Below are 22,345 nucleotides of genomic sequence, written 5' to 3'. Positions count from 1 at the left end.
TTACTACGTATGTGTTACCTTATTGTACTGTGTAATTTATACAGTATTATCTTATTTTATTGCTTGGTTGCCTCTTTTGAAAAAAATCATGTTGGAATCCCAGCGGAAGGTCCCAGTAAGGAAAGGACTCAGACTGTGATGGACCCACTGACCTGCTTCATTACCAGGGAGTGGAGAGGTTACGGTTGAGGATGTCCTACCTGGGATCTCCATGAGGTCGTCCAGGCTGGGGTGCAGAGGGGTCAGACCCGGCTGGATCATGTCAGCATTGCTGCTGTAAGCTGCAAGGAGGGCAGACCAGCGAAAGGCGCAAGACTCACAAGAGGAAGGACGCTTGACGTTCATGTGTACAGTACGAGTGCGACTGTAAATTAGAAAGGAAGTTCCCTAAAACAGCTGCTTTCAAGAGAAACTCCTTCTCACACAGATTACGAAAAATCCGATCACCTACGGTAAGGGGCAGATGCGAAACATTTCGCTCAGCCGTGCCGTCTGCAAAGCAAGGACGCAAACGCGGCACGATAGAGCTATTCAAGATGTGTAGGTGTTTATAGGTGAAAGTGAAATGAAACAAGACAAGTACAATGTTGGTTTTGTTCCTCTGGCATCTAGTTGCGAGCGAGAACTCGCTGGTGAAGATCGATGAAACGGGAGCCATAAATGAGCAGAGTCCAATAACAGAACACTCACTGTTGTGGCAATCCTCAGACCATGGGGTGGGCTTCTGGGTCATGGTGAACAGGGTATCTGAGATGTCTGACAGGAAGCAGTCCAGGTCAAACGTGTGGGCTTCCTCCGATATCTGTTTGGTCTCCTGGAAGGCTTGGTCGGACCATCTCTCCAGCCCTCCTCTGTAAACTGGGCCCTGGAGGGTAATAACCAGAATGTCAATGCAGGCCCTGACTTTGAGTCCGACGGGCTGTAACGTACACTGAGAAAAGGAGGCAGCAAAACGCTTGTTTATGATTATTTATGACAGGTTGGCGTAGTGGTTAGAGCTGCCGCCGTTGAACCGAAAAGGAGCCAGGTTCAAATCCAACCTCCTGCTGTAGTGCCCTCGGCAAGGTACTTACCCTCGGTTTTGCAGTGAAAAATTTATCAAGTTCAAGTCGTTCTTATTGTCATTCCTCTATAAAGCTTGTATACAGTGGAACGGAATGTCGTTTCTCCGGAGACCACGGTGCAACACAGAAAATAAATACACAGGACAGGACGTGGACGCGGACGCGGACATGGGCTGTGAACTGTTGGCAGTTTGCAGTGTTAAGTAACTTAACATTGTGGGTTCTATTAAAAAAAAGTCAGATAAATAGAAATGTTAAACTCCTTGAAAAAGCAATCATAAAACAATAACTGCTAAACCATAATATTGACATTTATTTATTTATCATACACTTTTCTCCAAAACGACTTCCAATGAACTCTATGTAGCTTTATGAGCCCACACACCTTATTCACTGCAGTGACTTACACTGCTAGATACACTACTTACACTGGGTCACTCATCCACACATCAGTGGAACACACACTCTCTGTCACTCACACACTATGGGGGAACCTGAACAGCATGTCTTTGGACTGTGGGAGGAAACCAGAGCACCCAGAGGAAACCCACACAGACACAAGGAGAACATGCAAACTCCACAAAGACTGAGCGGGGATCGAAACCACGTCCTCTCGATCACCCAGGCGCTGTGAGACAGCAGCATTACTCACTGTGCCACCAGACAAGTGAGGATCAGTGCATGTTTTTGTTAAGAACAACCAACCAACCAACATCAACATAATGTTATAGCACCACTGCTTTGTAACGGTGTTTTATAAGGTGCAGCTGGATATTTTACAGGAATAATTTTGTTGAAACCCTGTTGCCACTCAAGAGTTCAAGAGTCAACCCGGAGGTCACCGAATTCAATTCTCTACCAAGCGCTTTACCACTTCTTCTTTAGCAATGTGCCGCACGCAGGCACCCAACATCGACGCGTTTCAAACGTTAAAGCAAGACGCATCGCCTGCCAGATCACGTTTTTGCTTTTGCTACAACAGGCCTGCCTGCTGAATTCTCGACACGGCGTGAGGAAAACCAACAAAAGTCAGCAGTGCCACCTAATGAGAGGAGCCGGAACAGAAAGCGGAGGAGTCGGCCCTCTCCCAAGACACGTCAACAATCCGAGATCCATAAAGCAGAGGGTCATTTCTGACACTTTCATAATCGAGCAGCTGCAGCATGATTAGCACTGTAAGTAGTAGATATTAGTAGATTACAGCAGATATTATAGTAATATACAGTAGTAGTATTATAGTAGGTTATAGTAGATATCCAGGTAATTTCCTTTATATTACTTGTTGCATTGTGGCAGATTTCCTGTTTGGACCGCAAAACATACGGACATTAACTTTAGCATACGGTGAAAGGCAAAGCATACTTAGGCAGAGTAAAGCACAGTGAAAAGCGAAGAACTGGTTCAGATTTTAGGCCAAAGTCGTCACCTCCGCTGTGCTCTTGTGCCTCAAGACCTCTGCACAGCTATGCATCACACCACATGGAAAAAGGCACAAATTTGGCAGAAGCGGACAATATTCCCGCCAAAACAGGCAGCACCAAGAGGAGGGCGGGGGAATCCGAAACCCAGAAAGGATGATCACTCACCGCTGGATCAGTCACCGAAGCGAGGTAAGTCCTCCTCTGGAGGAGGGAAAGAAATCAGAGGCTGACACAACCGTTCATTCCCAGCGGAAGGACCACGGTTCCGACACTGCGGAGAAACTCCGGCGTGGTAAAGTAGGGACCCGAGCGTAGGTACTTAGCGCGGCGCGAAATCCAGGCTCATCTGCCTCCCGCTGCACCTTTATATCTCTACTTCGAAGAAGCGGGAGGAGACGGAAGGCCAGATACAGAGCCGCCGCCACACGTGAGACGGAAATGCTTTCGATTAAGTCTTACGCACTGGCCCCCTTTCCAGCCCCCCACCAACAAAGGAGGAGAAATGATGGGGTGGCTTGGCATTCGTCAACAGGCAAGGGTGGGCAGTGGGGGATCAGAGGAGGTCCTACACAATTCCTCAGTAACGGGCAACCCCCCCCCCCCACGAGCAGCCTGCGCCACACTGCCCGACTCCCATTATTATGCCTCTTTATTATTATTATTATTATTATTTTGCACGCCTCTGTTTCAGGGCGTTGCGCTGTCTTTTGTGCCTGACCCAGTTCGAACGGAGCTCTCACATGTGGAGCGCAAGGCGCCGCGCTCTCGCCGTGGGGCCACCTGGCATCCTTGGACCCCCGAGCCAAATTTTGGGGGACTCCGTGGAAAAGGCCGCCGTCACACCGACGGAAAGCACACCGGTACGGCACACGCGCCACAGGCTTTTAAAAGCCCTTTTCGGCTTATGTGTCAGTGCTCGTGCCTTACTTTAGCATATGTTAAGACCAGCGTGCCAAGGGATTATATATAATCACTCAGAGTGTATTGTACACCATTAGTAGAGAAGGTCAGAAGAGACAGAAAACACACTCACCTTAGTATATTAAAGGGTCGGGGAAAAGACGGGAGAGCACGCTCCTAATGATATAGTTTTATGAAACTCTTTCAGTCAGCTCGTGTGTGCCCTCCAATATTTCCCTTATTATGATATTAAAATAAGAATTTTTTTTTTTTTCAGAACCGCTTGTCCCTTACGGGGTCACGGGGAACCGGAGCCTACCCGGCAACACAGGGCGTAAGGCCGGAGGGGGAAGGGGACGCACCCAGGACGGGACGCCAGTCCGTCACAAGGCACCCTAAGCGGGACTCAAACCCCAGACCCACCGGAGAGTAGGACTGCGGTCCAACCCACTGCGCCACCGCACCCCCTAAAATAAGAATTCATATCATTATTTTACTTGGGGCCACGAATTCATATAATTTGCTAGTACATCTTTTTTATCTGTTATTTGCTGACATTTTTTTTTCCCCCCAGTTTTCTGACTTCCTGACCGATCGAGCACTTTTAAACACCGTCTCAGCACATTCATGCCAGCATTCATTCCTGATGGAAAAAAAAAAAAAAAAAAGTCAGTTATACAGATAATAACAAACAAGTTTTAAAACGTACACAGATCCTGTTCATTTCTATTAATAATTAGACTACAAACTAGAAGAAATGTCAGAATGTTTAAAACGGAAAAGAAGCATCACGTGCCAGTTTCAACAAATCACAATAGTGTGGATCATCCGGCCTGAATGGGAACGACGGTGGACCAGATAACAAAATATCCAGATAATACGGAACCATACGTAATACGAGCTGTTCACATGGCGTACAACTTTCGTTCTTTTTTCCCCATCCCTCACTTTCACCGTCACAATTCAGCACACAGTTTACGCAGGTGAAAGAAGAGGAAACTCCCAAAATAAGTTTCCCTGGGGAGCAAGATGTTGAGAGAGGGGTAAACATCGCTGCTGGATACTGCACGCAGTTCTAAACCGGATGGCTTGTCGATCGAAAGCATTTGGTAAAATGTCTAGAACAAAAAAAGAGAAATACATGTAGCCAGACGACAGAGAAGCCAGATGATTAAAGATCATATCATCGGGACTCAGCTGTACTGAGTGCCCAGTTTGTGTGTAATGTTCCAACAGTATGCCACGTGATGAGCAATACCTGCAGAAAATCATAAAGAATTATGTCACTGTACCCTTCCCTCACATAATCCTGGACAGCTATATTGGCATATGAAAATAAATATGATTTTTTCCATACAGCAAGCTTATTAGTCAGTACAGTGGAATTTTTGCCATTTTTGTCATTTTTTTTTGTCTGTCTTTTACTCTGCAAAGCATGATATGCTTCTTAAATAAGAAAAACTAACTGCTGAGTACATTTCCTACTTCTAATAACACTGCAACCACAGCTCTCACAAATAAATTATATAAAGATGTCAATACCAACTCCAATTAGATCGTATAAACAGCTTTCATAGCACGACTACCCTTACAATATCACAAATAAATTCTAAATCTCACGATGAAAGGAAGATCATCATCGCACCTCGTGTTCATGCAGTGAAAGTCTTTTATTTTAACCTCCTCATAAATGTCCGTGAGGAAAATTATAAAAATGTCTCTTGAAAATGTTGAAATGGCGGAAAAGGTTAATTTGAACACAAAAATATTAAAAGTTAGAAATCATCCAGAGCATTGAATGGGGTGAGAAGTTGAAAGACATTGTTCAAAGTAAGGATTTCCTTATTATATAATAATAATTCTATTACTCATACAATGTTAAACAATATTATTTATACAAGAACAAAAAATAAAGTGCAGAAACTGACTGATGGTGAGAAGTACTGGTGGTGTTGCACTCAATTTTTGTTACAAATATTATAAAACACAATGTTGTGCATAAATGTAACTATGCAATATTTAAGCATTTCATTTTGTTTTAAGTGACAAACTTTTGTTCGGGGACCTATATTTTTTCTCATAAGCAATAATGGGTTAAAGAGTAGCGCTGCTGTCTCACAGCACCTGTGGGTGGCGAGAGAGGCTGTGGGTTCAATCCCTGCTCAGTCTGTGTGGAGTTTGCATGTTCTCCCTGTGTCTGTGTGTGCTTCCTCTGGGTGCTCTGGTTTCCTCCCACACTCCAAAGACATGCTGTTCAGGTTCATCCATAGTGTGTGAGTGACAGAGAGAGTGTGTGTGTTCCACTGATGTATGGATGAGTGACCCAGTGTAAGTAGTGTATCTGGCAGTGTAAGTTACCACGGTGAATAAGGTGTATGGGCTGATAACACTACATACAGTTCATTGGAAGTCTCTTTGGAGAAAAGCATCTGCTAAATAAATAAATGTAAACGTAATGGAAATTTGACCCCCTAATAATGGGCATTTGCATCAAGCGACGCTTTCACGGACCGAATTAACCCTGCTGGTCAACGGATTGGGGGTGTATATGGACTACCTACAGAATACATAAACGTAAACCTGCTTAACTCTAAAATAAGACGAAGGCCACAGCTAATAATCTAGTCTTACACGAATAATACCATTTGTACGTTACAGTTAATACAAACAAGAAATCTGAACGGAGAAATGGTTTTGATGGATTCTAAATCTCAAGTACATATCAGCATTACGAAATCTTACTCATAATGACACAGCAGTAAAGAGCGGCTAATAATGGAGGGATCGGTCCAGAGGAAACCCCAAAGACGAGGTGCCGAACACGCAGGGTTCACCACGGGGTATCCCGACAGAAGAAAACCAAGCAAAAAAAAAAAAAAAAAAAAAAAAAACAGGTCTTTGTGGGAGCGTGCACGTGTAACTCAACTAGCAAAGTGTCCCCCGACAGACCCTTAGAAGAGCTCAAACAAACATCGTTAGGTTGCTTTTTACCGAGAGCGTGACGCTTATCGCGGCGAGACAATGCCACTGGGAAGTGGGTCACGCTTGAAACGCACAGGGGAAGCGGCGGCAGGCCGGAAGCTGCGTGCGTGAGAGATTAGAGACATTGTAACGGCGGCGAGAGACACGAGTCACGGCGGTTTCATCGTGTCCAGTGACGCAAGCGACGCGAGCGGTTTTGCGCATTTCGCTCACCGGCCGAAGGAAGCAAAGTCTGAAACGAATCTATTAATAGACAACTCGAGAGGGACGGTTTGGCAAACACGTAGTGAGCTCCTAACCTACAAACACACTAGTGCAGTTTCACCAGGTGACATCAGTACTGTCCAGATGGGAAAAATCCGTTCCTATAAAAATCAAGCCGCCGAACAAGGATTTTCGGTTTTATAAAGCGACAGGGCCGCACGTCATATAGCAATAGTAGAACGGTAGAGGAGACCGGTGGCGTTCGTAGCTCAGGTTGTTGATTCAGATGTTCAGGCGTTCGCCGAGCCTGGCGTTCGGATCGACATCGTGATGATGTCACCTTGACTTGCGATGAAACGTGCGATCCGAACGCCAGGCTCGGCGAACGCCTGAACATCTGAACGCGGCGACGCGTTTGAACGTGCGACATTAAATATCGGGACACATTCTGAATAGGTCGCTCAGCACAAATGTTGGCCTCGCTCACGGAACAGCAGACGTGCCTCGAAGAACCCGCAGCGCCACGTACTTCTTCACAAAGTTTCGCGGCGTCCGCGTTTCGTATCCCCCCACGCGCATCGAATTCGGCGTTTCCGTTCGCCGAAACGCCCTGAAAACCGAAGACCACATTTGCAGCGACTGCACGCACGCACGCACTTGTATCGCTTGCTCTCAATACATTATCCATTACTTTGTACAACATGCAATGTAATGTGTGCTGGAATGGGATCAATCACTTGCATTCCTGTACTAATCAATACCAAACCATTTGGACTCAGAAAATAATTTCAAAATGTTTTCCAGCAGTTTTTATTTGATTTAGGTCTAGGTTTATCAAGTTTTTGTGCAAATCCTAAAAATCTATTTACCCATTATCATTCATCAGGGTCACTGTGGCCCAAAGCCTATGCTGGACACATAGGACATGGGGGAGGACACACCCTGGATGGGATGACAGTCCTTCACAGGGCAATCACACACTCGTTCACTTAGACATACACACACTACGGGCAATTTAGAGTCACCAATTCACCTGAAATACATGCCTTTGGAATGAGGGAGAAAGCCTGCAAACTCTACGTAGACTGAGCTACATGTGAAGCCGCCGCCCAGGAAATGTGCCCAAGAAAAGATGTGGATAAATGAATGCGGAGAAAATACCGCGCTCAATTTATCGCACTGAAAGTTGATTGCCTCCAAATAAAATAGTGCTATTTAAGGTAAATAAATAGTCGTTTTCAAAAACTGGGCTTTACGGGTCTCCAGGAGCCCCATCCAGGGACCCCGAGGAGCTGCATGGACCCCCACGCCAAGAACCATGTTTTAAAAAAAATAGGTTCTCTTTAGACACGGTCCTGCCAACGTTCAAGAAATTAGGCCCAAACAGCAACATTATCTGTGGGTTATGCCACCGAATATTTTTATCTGTTTCTTACCTTCTGTAACATGGACACAACTCCATCTTTATTCTTCTGGAGCTAGAAAGGCAGAAATGCAATATTAATGTTTATAATGCTTGTTTAAGCTGTTCAGATCAGCTGCACGATCGTTACTTACGTATCATACATAGCTTGTCATTAATGCAGCTGGATTATAAGAGAATGAAGTACCGTTTTTCCGGTCTACGGTGGCCTTTACCAACTCACAGCTCAACCTCTAACTATTGCTTGGCGTGCAATGCTGGAATCACTGAAATAACCTGCTGGCTTCATTTATGAAATGCTTGATCATAAACTCTAAATATGATTTTCCAGAGAAAACTAAAGCAACTCCGACATTCCTAAAATCTGAAAATGAAACGAAAATGTCAGAAACTTCAAGACATGAGGATCATAGAGAATACTGGTGGTCTTCGTCGCTCGGGTAGATGGTTGAGGTGTTCGTCGTCACCAGTCGAGGTGACATCATCTAGGTTGCAGACGTTTCGTCACCAGTCGAGGTGACATCATCAGTGCGCGCGATGATGTCATCTCGACTGGTGACGAAACGTCTGCAACCTAAACGCCAAGCTCAGCGAACAATGAACACCTCAACTTCAAGACATGTTCATGAACTGTTCTTCATGGCTGTACAGCTATGGTGCACACCCAAGGGGGAGAAAAATGCATTAAACCAGCACTTAATATGCAATTGTACATCCACACGTAACAAAATTACAGCAAACTATAATTTAAAAAAAATTATTGAAACGACACAACTGGTACAGCAGTCCACAATAACGTAATAATTAAACACACACACAGACTGGAACCGCTTGTCCCAAGCGGGGTCTCGGCGAGCCGGAGCCTAACCCGGCAAAATGGGGCGTGAAGCAGGAGGGGGAGGGGACACACCCAGGGCGGGACGCCAGTCCACCTAACGTAATAATGAAGAGCAATATATGATGTGATCCAATATTTTCAGAGTTTTTCCTGCTCACCTTAGCCCACTGCGAAGATTCTCCGCAACATACATTTGATGGATTACATAGTACTGAAGCAATATCAGGGGGGTGCGGTGGCGCAGTGGGTTGGACCGCAGTCCTGCTCTCCGGTGGGTCTGGGGTTCAAGTCCCGCTTGGGGTGCCTTGTGACAGACTGGCGTCCCGTCCTGGGTGTGTCCCCTTCCCCCTCTGGCCTTACGCCCTGTGTTGCCGGGTAGGCTCCGGTTTCCCGTGACCCCGTGAGGGACGAGCGGTTCTGAAAATGTGTGTGTGTGTGTGTGTGTGTGTGTGTGAAGCAATATCATATGTCAGTCAAACTAGCAGACTTACCCTTTTTTTGTAGTATATTCTCCATTTATGGTACTCTTTAATCACAACTTCAATCCTGCGTTTCCAGTAGCTGCCCTCTAAAATAATAGCCTATAAATAGCAGAACAATATAGATCACTCTTCAGATAATCTACTATAAATACACAAGCACATTTTTAAATATAGTTGCACACTCTGTACAGAAAAATGTCAACCAAATATTTCTTTTATTTTGGTGATTGTATATGTGAATCAGTTGCACATGAAACACATTATATTCATTACATTCACATAAAATGCAGGTTTCCTGCACATAGTGTGTGATTTGTTCCTGAATGTCTCATAAAAATGAGATCTGAATTATAATTAATTTAAATGGGGAAAAATAAATTGCACTTTGTATAATGCGATTTTGTACATGAAAAAACTGCTGCAACAGATTACAAGAATATACAGCACTGTGCAAAATATACTATACTGAACTGAATGCAGCTATCCTTTTTTGTATTGCTTACTATATATATATATATATATATATACATATATATATACACACACACACACACACACACACACACACACACACACACACACACACACACACAGAGTCTAAAACCACTCATCCCAAGCAGGGTCGCGGTTAACCAGAGCCTAACACGGCAACACAGGGCACAAGGCTGGAGGTGGAGGGGACACACCCCGGGCAGGACGCCAGTCCACTGCAAGGCACCCGAAGCAGGGCTCGAACACCAGACCCACCGGAGAGCGGGACCCGGTCAAACCCGCCGCAACGCCGCTCGGGACAAGCGGTTGTTGACGATGGATGGTTACTAAGCTTTGTAGGAAGTTTATTAATTAAGAGCATTCTTACAGCTTTTTCCTCCCCAAGTGCCTAAACCTTTTGCACAGTACTGTATGTAGTACATGGCTGCATTACCGGACTAAGGGGATGACTGTCATTACAATGGAATGATAGAAGAGTAAGTGATTTTTTTTAACAATTCGGGTTTTATTTTGCCCGTTAACACACCATCAAAGAAAAATAACTAATCATCATCATACAGTATTGGAAGATGGGAGCATTTGTGACACTTTCTTAACAAATCTTCATTTATAACACAATATTTTTATGTTATTACTAAACATAAAAATTCAATATACTGAAATGAAGTGACTTCTTTTTACATTTTGTTTTGCACTTTGCCTTTTTCTCCACTTTTATTTTTTGAAAAATGAGGAAAACACAATTCTATGAGAAGAAAAAGAACTCTATGCATTTTATTAATTTAAGTTATAAACAGAGAAGGGCTTTCTTTTTGTTTTTTCCAGCTGTGAGCACTTCCTTTATAACTTTTTCTTTGTAAATCTCATTGTCAAGATTCCTGAGATTTTTCATTTTCTTAACATCACAGAGGCTCGGATTTTTAAACTTAAGTTTCTGTTCTTATGAAGCGCCGCGAGTTTACAGCTCACGAGAGCCTGACTGAATCGGTAAACAGAGATCCAGAATTAGTGTAAGAGTGCCATGGCGTCGCGCACAACGTGTTGTTCCTAGTAATAGACCGCAATAATTATGGTCACTGACCTGTGCGACACGGTGCCTTCAAAGGCGGTGCTCACCTCTGGCTTACGGTGGGCGTCGGCCTCCGAGCCCTCCAACGGTGTTACGAACCCACACACCGCAGTCTTCCTCTTCTCCACATCTGCACGATGCGATGGGGTAAGGGGGCGAAAGACGATCTTTAAAGCTATGACGATGCCATGTGTGCCAGATCGAGACTCTCATCTGACATCTACCATTTGTAATCATCATCATCATCATCATCTACAGTGAAGTACTGTGGTTTGAGGAAAAACACAGACCTCCTTGACGAAAGATGAACACACCATATATAAAAACAAAGACAATCAAGCATAATAAATAAAATCGCATTAACGGCCAAATATTGTCACAAATCCTCTCTGAAAGGAAACGCATCGTTCAGATGACCATCGACATGCAGTGCTGCTCGAAAGTATGCGAACACTGTAGGGATGGCGATTATTCAGAAAAATCTACATAAAATCTAAATCTTTAAATGATTACGTATGGGAGTGTGATTTACGCACCTGATTCTGCTTACTTACCCGGTTTAACCGGCGAAACTTGGGCTTCACGTGTTATTTGGAAGTGGTCGTTACACACCTATTATGTCACATGAGAAGGTCTGCTTCTCGGTAAGTAACTATTTCGTGGTAAAACCAAGGGATACAAGGGGTTCGCATACTTTCAAGCAGCACCGTCATGCAGGCACTATATAAACTTTCTATAATGAGCCAGAAGTTATTGTCATACTGTACATTTTAGCCTCCGGTTCAAAAGCACATCTCATCGTTTAGATTCGTCATTGTTCTCGTGCCTCTGATATACGACCAAAAAGTTCTCACGTTGCAGGATCCAGAAAGTTTCAATGACCCAAAACAAACATTTCTCTCTGCAGTTATTGTGAACAACATTTAGTATGAACATGACTAAAAAAAAAAAAAAAGCAACTGTTACTCAGTAATACTGTCTGTCTGTGGATTACCCCAGCAGCCCCACAGGACATGAACTTTGAGCTCTTACTCCTGTCTAAGCATTCTGAACATCACCACAACACACACACACACAGAGCAGCTGAAGCCGCTTGTCCTGAGTGGGGTCCCGGTGAACCGGAGCCTAACCCAGCAGCACAGGGCCCAGGGCCGGAGGGGGAGGGGACACCCCCAGGACGGGACGCCAATCCGTCGCAAAGTATCCCAAGCGGGACTCGAACCCCAGACCCACCGGAGAGCTGGACCCGGTCCAAGCCGCTGCGCCACCGCACCACCCCCACCACAGCACTTATTTTGTTATATTTTTACATGTGGACACCGTTAAGTGTTCATTTTCACATTGCTATCATGTTAATGGTAAATCTTTTCTTCGCCGAAGCAACAAGACGTTGTACAAAAAGGACCCGAGCGCCAGGAAGACAAGTGAGGCGCTGGTGAAAGAATAGACACTTACACTGGATATACCACGCTCTCCATATCGCATTGTTCAAGCGGATTTTGTCCCGCCACAGCAGCCTGAGCCCTTTGAAAGACTTCCACTTCGGAGAGACGATTTTTCCGCTGAAAAGAAAGCAAGCGAAGGCCATCATTGAGTGTTCATGTATCCCCTTTAGGGAATAAACAACGGTTACTCGTACGGTGCGGCGCCAAAGTATGTGAACCCTATAGGGTGGTCAGTATTCTTGCATAAAACATAAAAATGCTCATTTATTCATTTCACAAGTTTATGATTTACACACCTGACTATACTTACCTACTTGGCTTGACCAATGAAACTTTTCACACCTGCGCAACTTGTGTGTTTCTACTACACACATGATGTCCTCTAAAGCGACATATGGAACGGGCCATTACACACCTATTATGTCCCGCGAGAAAGACCGATTCGCATTCGACAACCACACACACACACACATTTTTTTGAACCGCTCGTCCCAGAGAACCGGAGCCTAACCCGGCAACTCAGGGCGTAAGGCCGGAGGGGGAGGGGACACACCCAGGACGGGACGTCACTCCACTGCAAGGCACCCCAAGTGGGACTCGAACCCCAGACCCCCCGGAGAGCAGGACTCGGTCCAACCCACTGTGCTACTGCGCCCCCTTCATTCAACAACCATTCTGAGGTAACACTAAGGGACACGGGGGGTTCACACACCTTCGAGCAGCACTGTCAGTTGCAGAAGAAAAAAAAAAAAAAAAAAAAAAACCTGCTCATTTACATTCCCTTGATAACAACCACAGTCATCTTACGACCTGGAGCAAAGTTTACAACACTGCCACTCTGATCTGTGTGTGTGTGTGTGTGGGGGGGGCGGGAATTAGGAGCTACTGATTCACTACAAATAAGACCCATAGTTTGCTGTCACACAAATCCAGGCCTGACATATGGCTCTAATACCCTCCACTTGCATCTGGACTTAATAAATGTCAGAAACCCGGCGTAAACCCTACTCCAAGGGCTGGCGAGCTCTCCCGTACATCAACTTGGTTCCCCCCCCCCCATTTTTCCACGCTTGCTTTTGACCAGCAGCACTTAGAAGAGTCTGAAGCGGCCGCGAGAACAAGGCAATTCATCAGAACGGTGACAGCCATTCTCGCCCTTTTCCGCTGCCTTCAGCGCACGAGGAGCCTGGGAGAAAAGCAAAGCGACAGCTTCTGCTTCTTTAGTTGCCAGGTAACAGGAGGAATTACCTTCTGGATGAAGTTTGCGCTCGGAACCGCGACGACAAATAACACGTCCTTCGGAGAAACACATCAGCGAACTCGAGCCATCACCAAGGGCGCAAATCAAACCCCAGCAGTCATTATTAAATAAAGCACTATGAATATGACGGGAAATTGTCCGGGGACGTGTTGTTTTGGTAGGAAGGCACGGTGATCCTGCGCAATATGTGAAAGCAAGCGGAAAACGTCTTTTTAGCACGAAAGAGGACGCACGCTGCGAGAATTACTGCATTTTTCTGGACGCGCGAAATTAATCAATGAAGGCAAGGCGCGAGCTCCGAAAACAAGACCCGTAGAGGAATAAAAGCTACACTCTTACTTATTTAAATTAAAGCCACTGCGAAAAGAAGAAGCAGAGGGGAAAAAACTAAAATGTGGGGATTAATCTATTTTAACACTTTCTTCCATAATTTGGGACAATCAAATGGGAAATTTGCTCGAAAAATCTCAGCGCACATACTCCATGGAAACAGCTGTACACAAACACTTGTTATCTCCGTTTCCGAGTTGCCGAATCAAACCATATTCATTTATCAAGCGCATTCCAGGAAGTGGATGTTTTTTTTTTTTTTTTTTACAACTATCTGAATGGCTTGTATAATTTTTCTTGGCATAATATCAATGCTCTTTATTCGCGGAGCAGCAGGTGGATAATCCCCGTGGAATGCGTTCACAGAGTTGGGCATGATTTGTTTTTGCAGAATAAACATGACTTAACTGAGACGTGGCAGGATTATGGAAACTTTCGGCCAAAGTTTTTGGTTAGGAGCATCAGCTGAAGGGTAAACACTTTGCATGTACTATAGAGAATATATTCATTTTAGCAAATAGGAAATTTATTGGTAGAAATGCCAGTAGCAGGAGTTCCCCTTCTTCAGGGAAAATAATAAAAACACCACTGTGACCCTGTTTTGGACAAGCAGTTATTGATAGTGAGTGAATGAGTGACTTTTTCAAATCACATTATAAGAGTAAATATTATACTCGGTACTGCTAAATTTGAGATTGCGCCTAAATTACATCTGAATGTTCTAAAACCAATAAGCGTTTGACTACAAGGTATTAACTGCAGAATGAAAATGATAAAATATTGAGAAACACTTTCGGAAGGACAAAGCAAAAAGCCTTTAAATGACAATAAAATCCATACGTAATAGAATCAACACAAACGTTTTCAGTTGTAACGTGTCATCAAGTAGCGGGAAGAATTGCCCTTTACGTTTCTCTTGTATCGTCAGGTGACACTTACCCAAAGTATTTTTTTTACATTTATTCATATAGCAGACACTTTTCTCCAAAGTGAATTACAATGTTAAGGTCACAATTATTACACACTTAAAATCATTTATACAGCTGGGTACTTTTACTGAAACAGTTTAGGGTAAGGACCTTGCTCAAGGGTACTACAGCCAGAGGTGGGGAATCAAACCTGCAATCTTTGGATCCAAAGGCAGTAGCACTAACCACTATGCTCCCAGCTGCCCCTAAGGGACACAAGAGATCATTTACTGGAACAATCAAGGATAAGGGCACTTGGAGAACCAATCGTCAGGATAAAATCATGTGTCCTTAACCACTACGCTAACTGTGGTTTAGTGGACCTACACAGCAGGTCATGAACTAGTGAAGACTGCTGGTCAAACCCGACTCCCTGCTGGTGCTGTAGTCCGCTAATGTAACGAAAACACCATGCTGTATAAGTGGCTGAAACGATACGGGTTACTTTTCACGAAAGGGCCGATTGCTGACAAACACCGCCAAAAATCATTTATTTTCCGCACGTGGCAATAATGACATCTGTTGGAACAACTGATGTATGGAGGAATGACGCAGTGTAAGTAGCGCATCTAGCAGTGTAAGTCTTCGGGTGCTCTGGTTTCCTCCCACAGTCCAAAGACATGCTGTTCGGGTTTCCCCCATAGTGTGTGAGTGACAGAGAGAGAGTGTGTGTTACACTGATGTATGGATGAGTGACCCAGCGTAAGTAGTGCATCTAGCAGTGTAAGTTACCATGGTGAATAAGGTGTGTGGGCTGATAACACTGCAAAGAGTTCGTTGGAAGTCGCTTTGGAGAAAAGCATCTGCTATATAAATGAATGTGAATGTAAATGTAAATGTATGTAGCCCTCTAGGTATCATTTATCTTGTATAATTTCACTAATGTATCACAAAGACCACACACATGATCCCGGTGAGCTTCGTGAATATCAGGCATACAGGACAAAAACTGATATTTCAGCAATACTCACTAAAAACTATGTGCCATTATCTGCATGATGTACCCCGTAAAATGAGCAAACAACATACTATAACCATAACCAAACTATAACCATACTATTTATATGATACATTTTTTCTGTCTAAAAGGATTATAATTAAACAGTTCTATGTTGGACTCGCGACATTCGCTGCACAGGAGTTAATGCTAAAGGAGAAAAACTCATGCGGAATAAAGGTTATTGATGTGGCTGTCTGAACAACGGCATTTCATAATAAAGCGTCCACTACTGAGAAACTACGAGTCGGGTTGTGAATACGATCCTTGCTTTTGCGCAGTCCCATTGGGACGTTATGGCCAGCCCACACCAAAAGTCGTCCTTTTCTCTTGGCAGGGGATTTTATTTATGAAAAAGCAAAGTAACACACGCGTTGTCCGAAGCCGATCGTCCCGAGAAGGGTTGTAGTAAGCCAGAGCCTAAGCTGACAGCACAGGGCGCAAGGCTGGAGAGGGAGGGGACGCACCCAGGATGGGACGCCAATCCGTTGCAGGGCACCTCAAGCGGACCTCGAACCCCAGACCCACCAGAGAGCAGGCACAGGCCAAACCCGCTGCACCACAGCACCCCCTTAGCAAAGTAACAGTAAAGATATATTCCTGCGAGGATCAATATGGAGTAAATTTCCAACCGCACGCGGTGCACCGGGGCCCGACACCCAGGAGTACTGTGACGTGGGACACTACAGACTTTACAAAGAAGCCAAGAACTCGAGGGCCTCTGTAGACTATTTAATATTACATGTTGAGCAGATGAAAACCGGAGGCATGGACTCGTTATGGCCAGAGCAGAACCTAACACTGCCTCCTGGTTTGCAGTAAAGATTTATCAAGCATTTTATGAGGGGAGATAATGATGAAAGAGTCCTGGCAGGACACTCAATTCCTTCAGCAAACACCACTGCATTTCGTCGCGTTGGACTTTAGACACAGGCTTTAAAAGCCTGCATTCCATGTAACCAGAGCACATAACTCAGCGTCGAACCCCTAATTAAGTCAATAACTAAATAAATACAGTCACCTCTAACACTGTACTGTTACTCTAATGCATTCCTGGGGTTCCAAGGGAGAAAAAAACAATAGAACTTTGGCTAATACTTATAAAACAAAGGTCAGCAGAAGGTGTTTTGGGCTGATCCCCAGGAGCCTGGAGGTTTTGGGTTCAAACCCCACTCCTGCTGCAGTACTATTGATCCAGGTCCTCACCCTGAATGAAAATAAGTTGATAGAGTAGCACTACCCCAGTGCAGGGGTAAATCACAGTAAATTTGATTAACGTTGCAAGTCACGTAATAATAATTCCGCAGACCGAGCTTCAGTTGCTCAGCACCACCTGCACCGTACGTACCTGTACGCCAGGGTCATGCACTCAAAGAGCCGGGTGAGTGTTGGGTCGATGCTGAGGCTCCCCGAGCTCAGGGGTCCGAACCTGTACGTGTGACACCACGTCCTGTTCACCGTGTCGAAGTCGTAACCGGCCGCTTCCCCGCTCCTCCTCCTCCTGCGTGCCGCGGAGTCGCTGTGCGGCGAAGACACCATGAAGTGTCCGCTGTGGATGACCTGGGCGCGAGGCGCGCAGCGCGCGCACTGCCCCGACGACGCGCACCGCGCCGCGTGCTCCCGCTCCTCGGTGTCCGAGTCCGAGTCCGATTCGGAGTCGCGGCTGCGTCCCGACGAGCCCGGCGGCGGCATCGCGTCCGCGTGAGCCATCATTTATTTCGGTAGTTAGCGGCCGCTCCGCAGTCCGGGACTCTTCTTAGTTTTGACAGCTCGTCTCGCGCGGCGGGGCAACAGTCAGTGTGAGTGCGCGAGACACACGGACGGACAGACGGGCTCCCGCAGCTCTGCCACTAACTGCCCTCCTCCTCCTCCGTGCGCGCAGAGGCTCCCAGAAGCACTGGTCCGAGGAGCAGTCATGGATCGGACTGCCCCAACTCGGGAAGGGGGGGGCAGTTCGGGCGGCTCCACGTGCCTTGAGTTATATAATAAGGAGACCTCTGAACTCTCTCAACTGGACTCCAGGGTGCTTATAGGGAAGACCGGGACAGGTAGAGGAGAAACTGTGAAATACCTCCCAGAGGGGAGCGAGGTTCGAGACGAAGGGCCGGACTCTGTGCAGAGCGCCAATAACCACTGCGCCACCTGCTGTCCCCGTCCCGCCTCTCGACACACGCGTCTACCTGTAGACGCTCTCGCTCGGATTCATTTACCTGCTTCTGGGGTTGTCGAACGGCTACGAGGAATTTCCGTCCGAATGCCCGTGCTTATTATAAAATACTTTGGTCCCCTGTGTCGTTTTTAAGCATGACATTTCTTAAGTCAAAGTCAATTAATGTAAGGTGAAATGAAGGGTGATGCCTTATACCTGGCTTGTATTGAAACTGTAGGCCTGTAAGCAAAAGGGTTAGTTTAAGGTAGGTTGTAATATCAGTGTGTGTGTGTGTGTATTGCCATTTTCCCTGCTTTTCTCTTTAATCGTCTGATCAGCAGTCCCCAGTGTTACAAACGCCTTCCTAAGCAATGATAATCGGATCCATTTAACTTGGGAGGTAACTTCCAAACAGCTTGACTGAGAAACCTAAAAATAAGCATAATGCTTATTATGTATTTATGGGTCAATGTGTGTAATCACTTTTTTTTTTTTTAAAAAAAAAGAAATATAGTTACACAGTAACTTTAACCCAAGAAGAATACAAATTTTACAAAAATTTCAGCAACGCCTGGTTTCTTCTTCAAAATGACTAGACAAATATGATTAGGACAAGACAGTGGTAGACCATATTATCACATAGTGCCCTCTAGTTTGACTGTAATTAGCAGTGTGACAATCAACCCATGTGACCACGAGCCCTAAATCTCGATACCCTTTTCATATAGTGGGGATATTATTCAGTACAACAGCATTTTCGCCAAGTCATTTTACATTTACAGTAGGTATTTTACTGGGTGTATTAGGAAGCAGCCGGTAGCGTAGTACTTAGAGCTACTGCCTTTGGACCCAAAGGTTGCAGGTTTGATTCCCACCTCCAGCTGTAATACCCTTGATGAAGGCTCTAACCCTAAATTACTCCAGTAAAATTACCCAGCTGTTTAAATGGGTAAATAAATGTAAGTAACACTGGAAGATGCTTTAGGGAAAAAAAGCATCAGCTAAATGAATAAACATATTTTATTCACTGCCTATGAAGTCTTTCACTTTGTAAAGCACACAGAGTGCATAGTAATTTCATAAGAAAGCCAACCACTGTACATATTTCCTACTTCCTGTCACACAGGCAGTCTCACCCAATCACAGCTCTTGATTAGAGTACATATAATATCTCAGCACAAATAGCAGATTCTGCACTATTATTCATTCATTTAGCTTACACTTTTCCATAAAGTGCATTTACAGCAATACGCAATTCAGGGTAAGTATCTTGTTCTACAGCTGGGATCGAGATCAAACATTTGTTAGTAACCCTAACCTAACCTCTAACAGTGTAGTGTCTGCATGCTTCGTAGAGGGAAACACATAGGCAATGAGCCTTCAAACTCTATAGCTTAATTTCATAAACATCACTGAGCCAAACTGTCAAAATATCTACTCCTTATCCACTCCATACCTTGTACTACCTTATGCTTCCTGAATAGACGCCAGACTTCCATGACCCTGCACTGGACAGGTGGTTTTTGACAATGAATGAATGAATGAATGAATGAATGAATGAATGAAGCGATATCAGTAAAAGAGAAGTTAGAAATTATTTTGTAAAAAATATTGTAGCCTACTAAATATGTTGGTGTTTTCAGTACAAGGTATAAAATACCTGTTATTTTGGCAATTAATTTAGGGGATATGCTTTTCATCCATGAACGGTCATTCTAACCCCTCACAACGGGAATTTCTGAAGCTGAGTGATTTGACGAAACGCTTTAAACCCCGTTATGGGAAATAGATGTTCTTTCATGCCATTTTCGTGAAAGGACGATCGATAGCCCGGCTCCTTTCGGTTCATAAAAGTGTTGTGGAAAAAATGTTGTCACCTGTCGTGCATTTACAAAGTAAATACGTTACAGAAGCTAAGTAAGCGAAAAAAAAAAAAAAAAAAAAAAATCAGAAGTACAGATGAAACTATCGCTGAAATTACTACAATCCCCAGAATCCCTGGCACCCGACCACTTCCAGGTTAAAGGATTAAAGGTCGTGAACTGGGAAATAGACGGACTGTACAATCAGTGTACGTTTTCTCACAATGGACGCCCTGCACAGACACCGCTCTTTGTACAAGGGAACTACCCCACCATGGAAGGAAACGTACAGAAAGGTATATCAGTGCCTGTCGCTGCTGCTGCTGTTGTTGTTGAGTGGAGCTGACCGAACGCGAAGAAGTACAATTATAAGACCGTTCCCGTCATGTCATGTTACCTGACTGCAGCGCTGTGTGGAGAGGCTCAAGAACAGCAGGTCTCGGCTGCTGGACAAGTACAGGCAGATGGGGGACAAACACCACGGCGAGAAGGGCTCGATTTTGGTCCAGGAAGTGATGGAGGAGGAGTGGGCCGCCCTTCAGTCCGCCGACCGCAGCAGGCTGCCCTCCCTGTGGAGCAGAGACCCGCCCAGAGACGTGCGTTTCTTCTCCTCCTTCCTGATCCTCTCCTCTCCCCCCTCCTCACTGCTCCATTTGTGAGGGTTGATTGAGAAGTTTGGAGGCCGGACCTGCCCTTTGAAGGTTCCTTGGAGTTGGGGATCTTTGCAAAGTCCCTTCCTTCACTCTATTCCCTGGGATGATGACATCCATCCATGCAAACCCCACACACAGTCTGTGCTGTGGAAGTTTCTGTCACCAAGAAGACAAATTCCTTGTATGTGTGAACATACTTAGCAATAAAGCTCGTTCTGATTCCGATTCTGACTGCGTGGGGATCAAACCCACGTCCAGGTGCTGTAAGACAGCAGCGTTATCCGCTGAGATACCGTGCCATCTGCCCCTGCGGTCTCCAAACTTCAGTCAGCCCTCATTGTTCTGCGCTTCTCCATTTTCATGTTTTTGCCTCTTCTGCCACGAGATGCTCAGAACCTCAAGTGGGTCAGATTCCCCTGCTTCCCCACAGATGGAGAGCATCCTACCAGAGGATGAGGAGTTGCTGGTGCTGGAGGAGATCCAGCAGGAGCTCATGTCTCAAGGTGGCGGACCTGTCGTCCTTTAAACGTGGCTTGTGTGGATGTAAAAGGAGATTAAAAAGATGTATATGGATGTGCCTGCTTTATTGGAAAAATTTGAAGGTTGAGGAGAACTTTGCTTCTCATTTGCCTTTATAGCCATTAACACCTTCAGGTCTTATGTAGTTTTTTTTTTTTTTTTTTTTTTAAGAGCTGTTAATCATTGAAGAGTATGAAAAAAGCATGCGGTATGAAGAGAAGTATCTTGATGCTGTGGTGGAAGGAATGGAGGGCGAAGGACAAATCATATGCCCGGTTTGTCGAGTGTAAGTATTTGCATATGCGATGCATATAATGCTTCCCATTTGTTTTTCTACAATATGTGTAGTACGCTGAAGCGTTTGCCAAAACATCAATGCTGTACAAGTGACAGATTTCATTATGTGCTCAACTGTTTTCTCTAATTTACTTTATAAAACAATCCAAAGCTGTGAGTTTGTTCGCATTCTTCACCATGGTACATCATTGTCTTTCAGAAACAACCTGTCGATAAACAGTCAATTCACTTCCTGTCGGTGTGGCGTATACATCAATACAGGGGTATGTTTGTCATGTTCCTTCCTGAATCCAATCAGTTTTCCAACATCAACAGGTCAAAATAAACTGGCTGACAAGACTGTAACCTAATTGACAGTTCACTGTCTTGAACCTCGGACCGTAGCTGGATAGTCTTGAACAACATCTATTTGGCCTTACAAGACTCATTTTGTAGCTAATGTGATGCACGTTTCTTATCCTTACATCCAGCACAGAAATATTACAGCAGAGAACCTGCAACATCTGCTTGAGAGCAGAGTGACAGAACATATGGAAGAGTGCCCTGATGACCCAGTGTTCTCCATGGCCAACAACACAGAAGGCTTTCCAACTCTAATGGTCAGCTGTAAGGTAACCAGCTCCATAGTTTTTGTCATGTACACCAACATTTACTTGGCAAACTGTTGAACTATTGCTCTTTCCAGTCAAACAGCAATAAGCCTATTAGAGGGTTAGTAAGATCACTGACTAGTCCCCCTTTACTTCATCACAGGAAATACTCATTTAAACTTCAGGGAACAGGAACTGTCTTAAGCCATGACAAACTTTTTTCTCTTTACAGACTTGTGACTACCTCTCCGTTGTTCTGTAAATGTGGTTGTAATGTCATTTCTGATTTTTAAGTGCTTACATGAAATAAAGTTCCCACATATTGCTTTTCCTTTGTTTTCTTGCTGAGGTTGTATTCTGATTTCTTCTGGTATTTTAACACATGACCTTGTCAACTGT

At 44.8% G+C, this 22,345-nt stretch overlaps 2 protein-coding genes across 4 annotated transcripts in view; one reads left to right on the top strand and one right to left on the bottom strand.

The window, feature by feature from the left end:
* Positions 1–17,887, bottom strand: part of mlxipl (MLX interacting protein like) — a 34,307-nt gene extending 16,420 nt beyond the window's left edge. For both annotated transcript variants that reach the window (XR_003797338.1, XM_029249435.1), the window contains exons 1-7: positions 17,225–17,887; positions 12,331–12,437; positions 10,923–11,005; positions 9,324–9,413; positions 8,008–8,049; positions 691–865; positions 201–281 (exon numbers count right to left, since the gene is read on the bottom strand). Coding sequence is in view for 1 of the 2 variants with exons in the window: in XM_029249435.1 (XP_029105268.1) it covers positions 201–281; positions 691–865; positions 8,008–8,049; positions 9,324–9,413; positions 10,923–11,005; positions 12,331–12,437; positions 17,225–17,589 (943 nt within the window). In the remaining variant the exon portion in view is untranslated. The remainder of the gene's footprint in view (positions 1–200; positions 282–690; positions 866–8,007; positions 8,050–9,323; positions 9,414–10,922; positions 11,006–12,330; positions 12,438–17,224) is intronic.
* A 2,178-nt stretch (positions 17,888–20,065) lies between these two features.
* Positions 20,066–22,259, top strand: rpain (RPA interacting protein). Of its 2 annotated transcripts, XM_018741949.1 has the most exons (7): positions 20,066–20,183; positions 20,295–20,483; positions 20,971–21,043; positions 21,231–21,345; positions 21,556–21,619; positions 21,827–21,967; positions 22,179–22,259. In XM_018741949.1, exons 1-7 carry the CDS (start codon positions 20,112–20,114, stop codon positions 22,206–22,208), a joined length of 684 nt encoding a protein of 227 aa, XP_018597465.1. In that variant the 5' UTR covers positions 20,066–20,111; the 3' UTR covers positions 22,209–22,259. The 2 variants fall into 2 exon arrangements, with proteins under 2 accessions (XP_018597465.1, XP_018597464.1); XM_018741948.1 differs by having other exon boundaries at positions 21,827–22,259.
* Positions 22,260–22,345: the final 86 nt, after the last annotated feature.

This window comes from Scleropages formosus, chromosome 25 (genome assembly GCF_900964775.1).
Source record: "Scleropages formosus chromosome 25, fSclFor1.1, whole genome shotgun sequence".
NCBI lineage: Eukaryota > Metazoa > Chordata > Actinopteri > Osteoglossiformes > Osteoglossidae > Scleropages > Scleropages formosus.
This window is presented reverse-complemented; position numbering and strand designations above follow the sequence as displayed.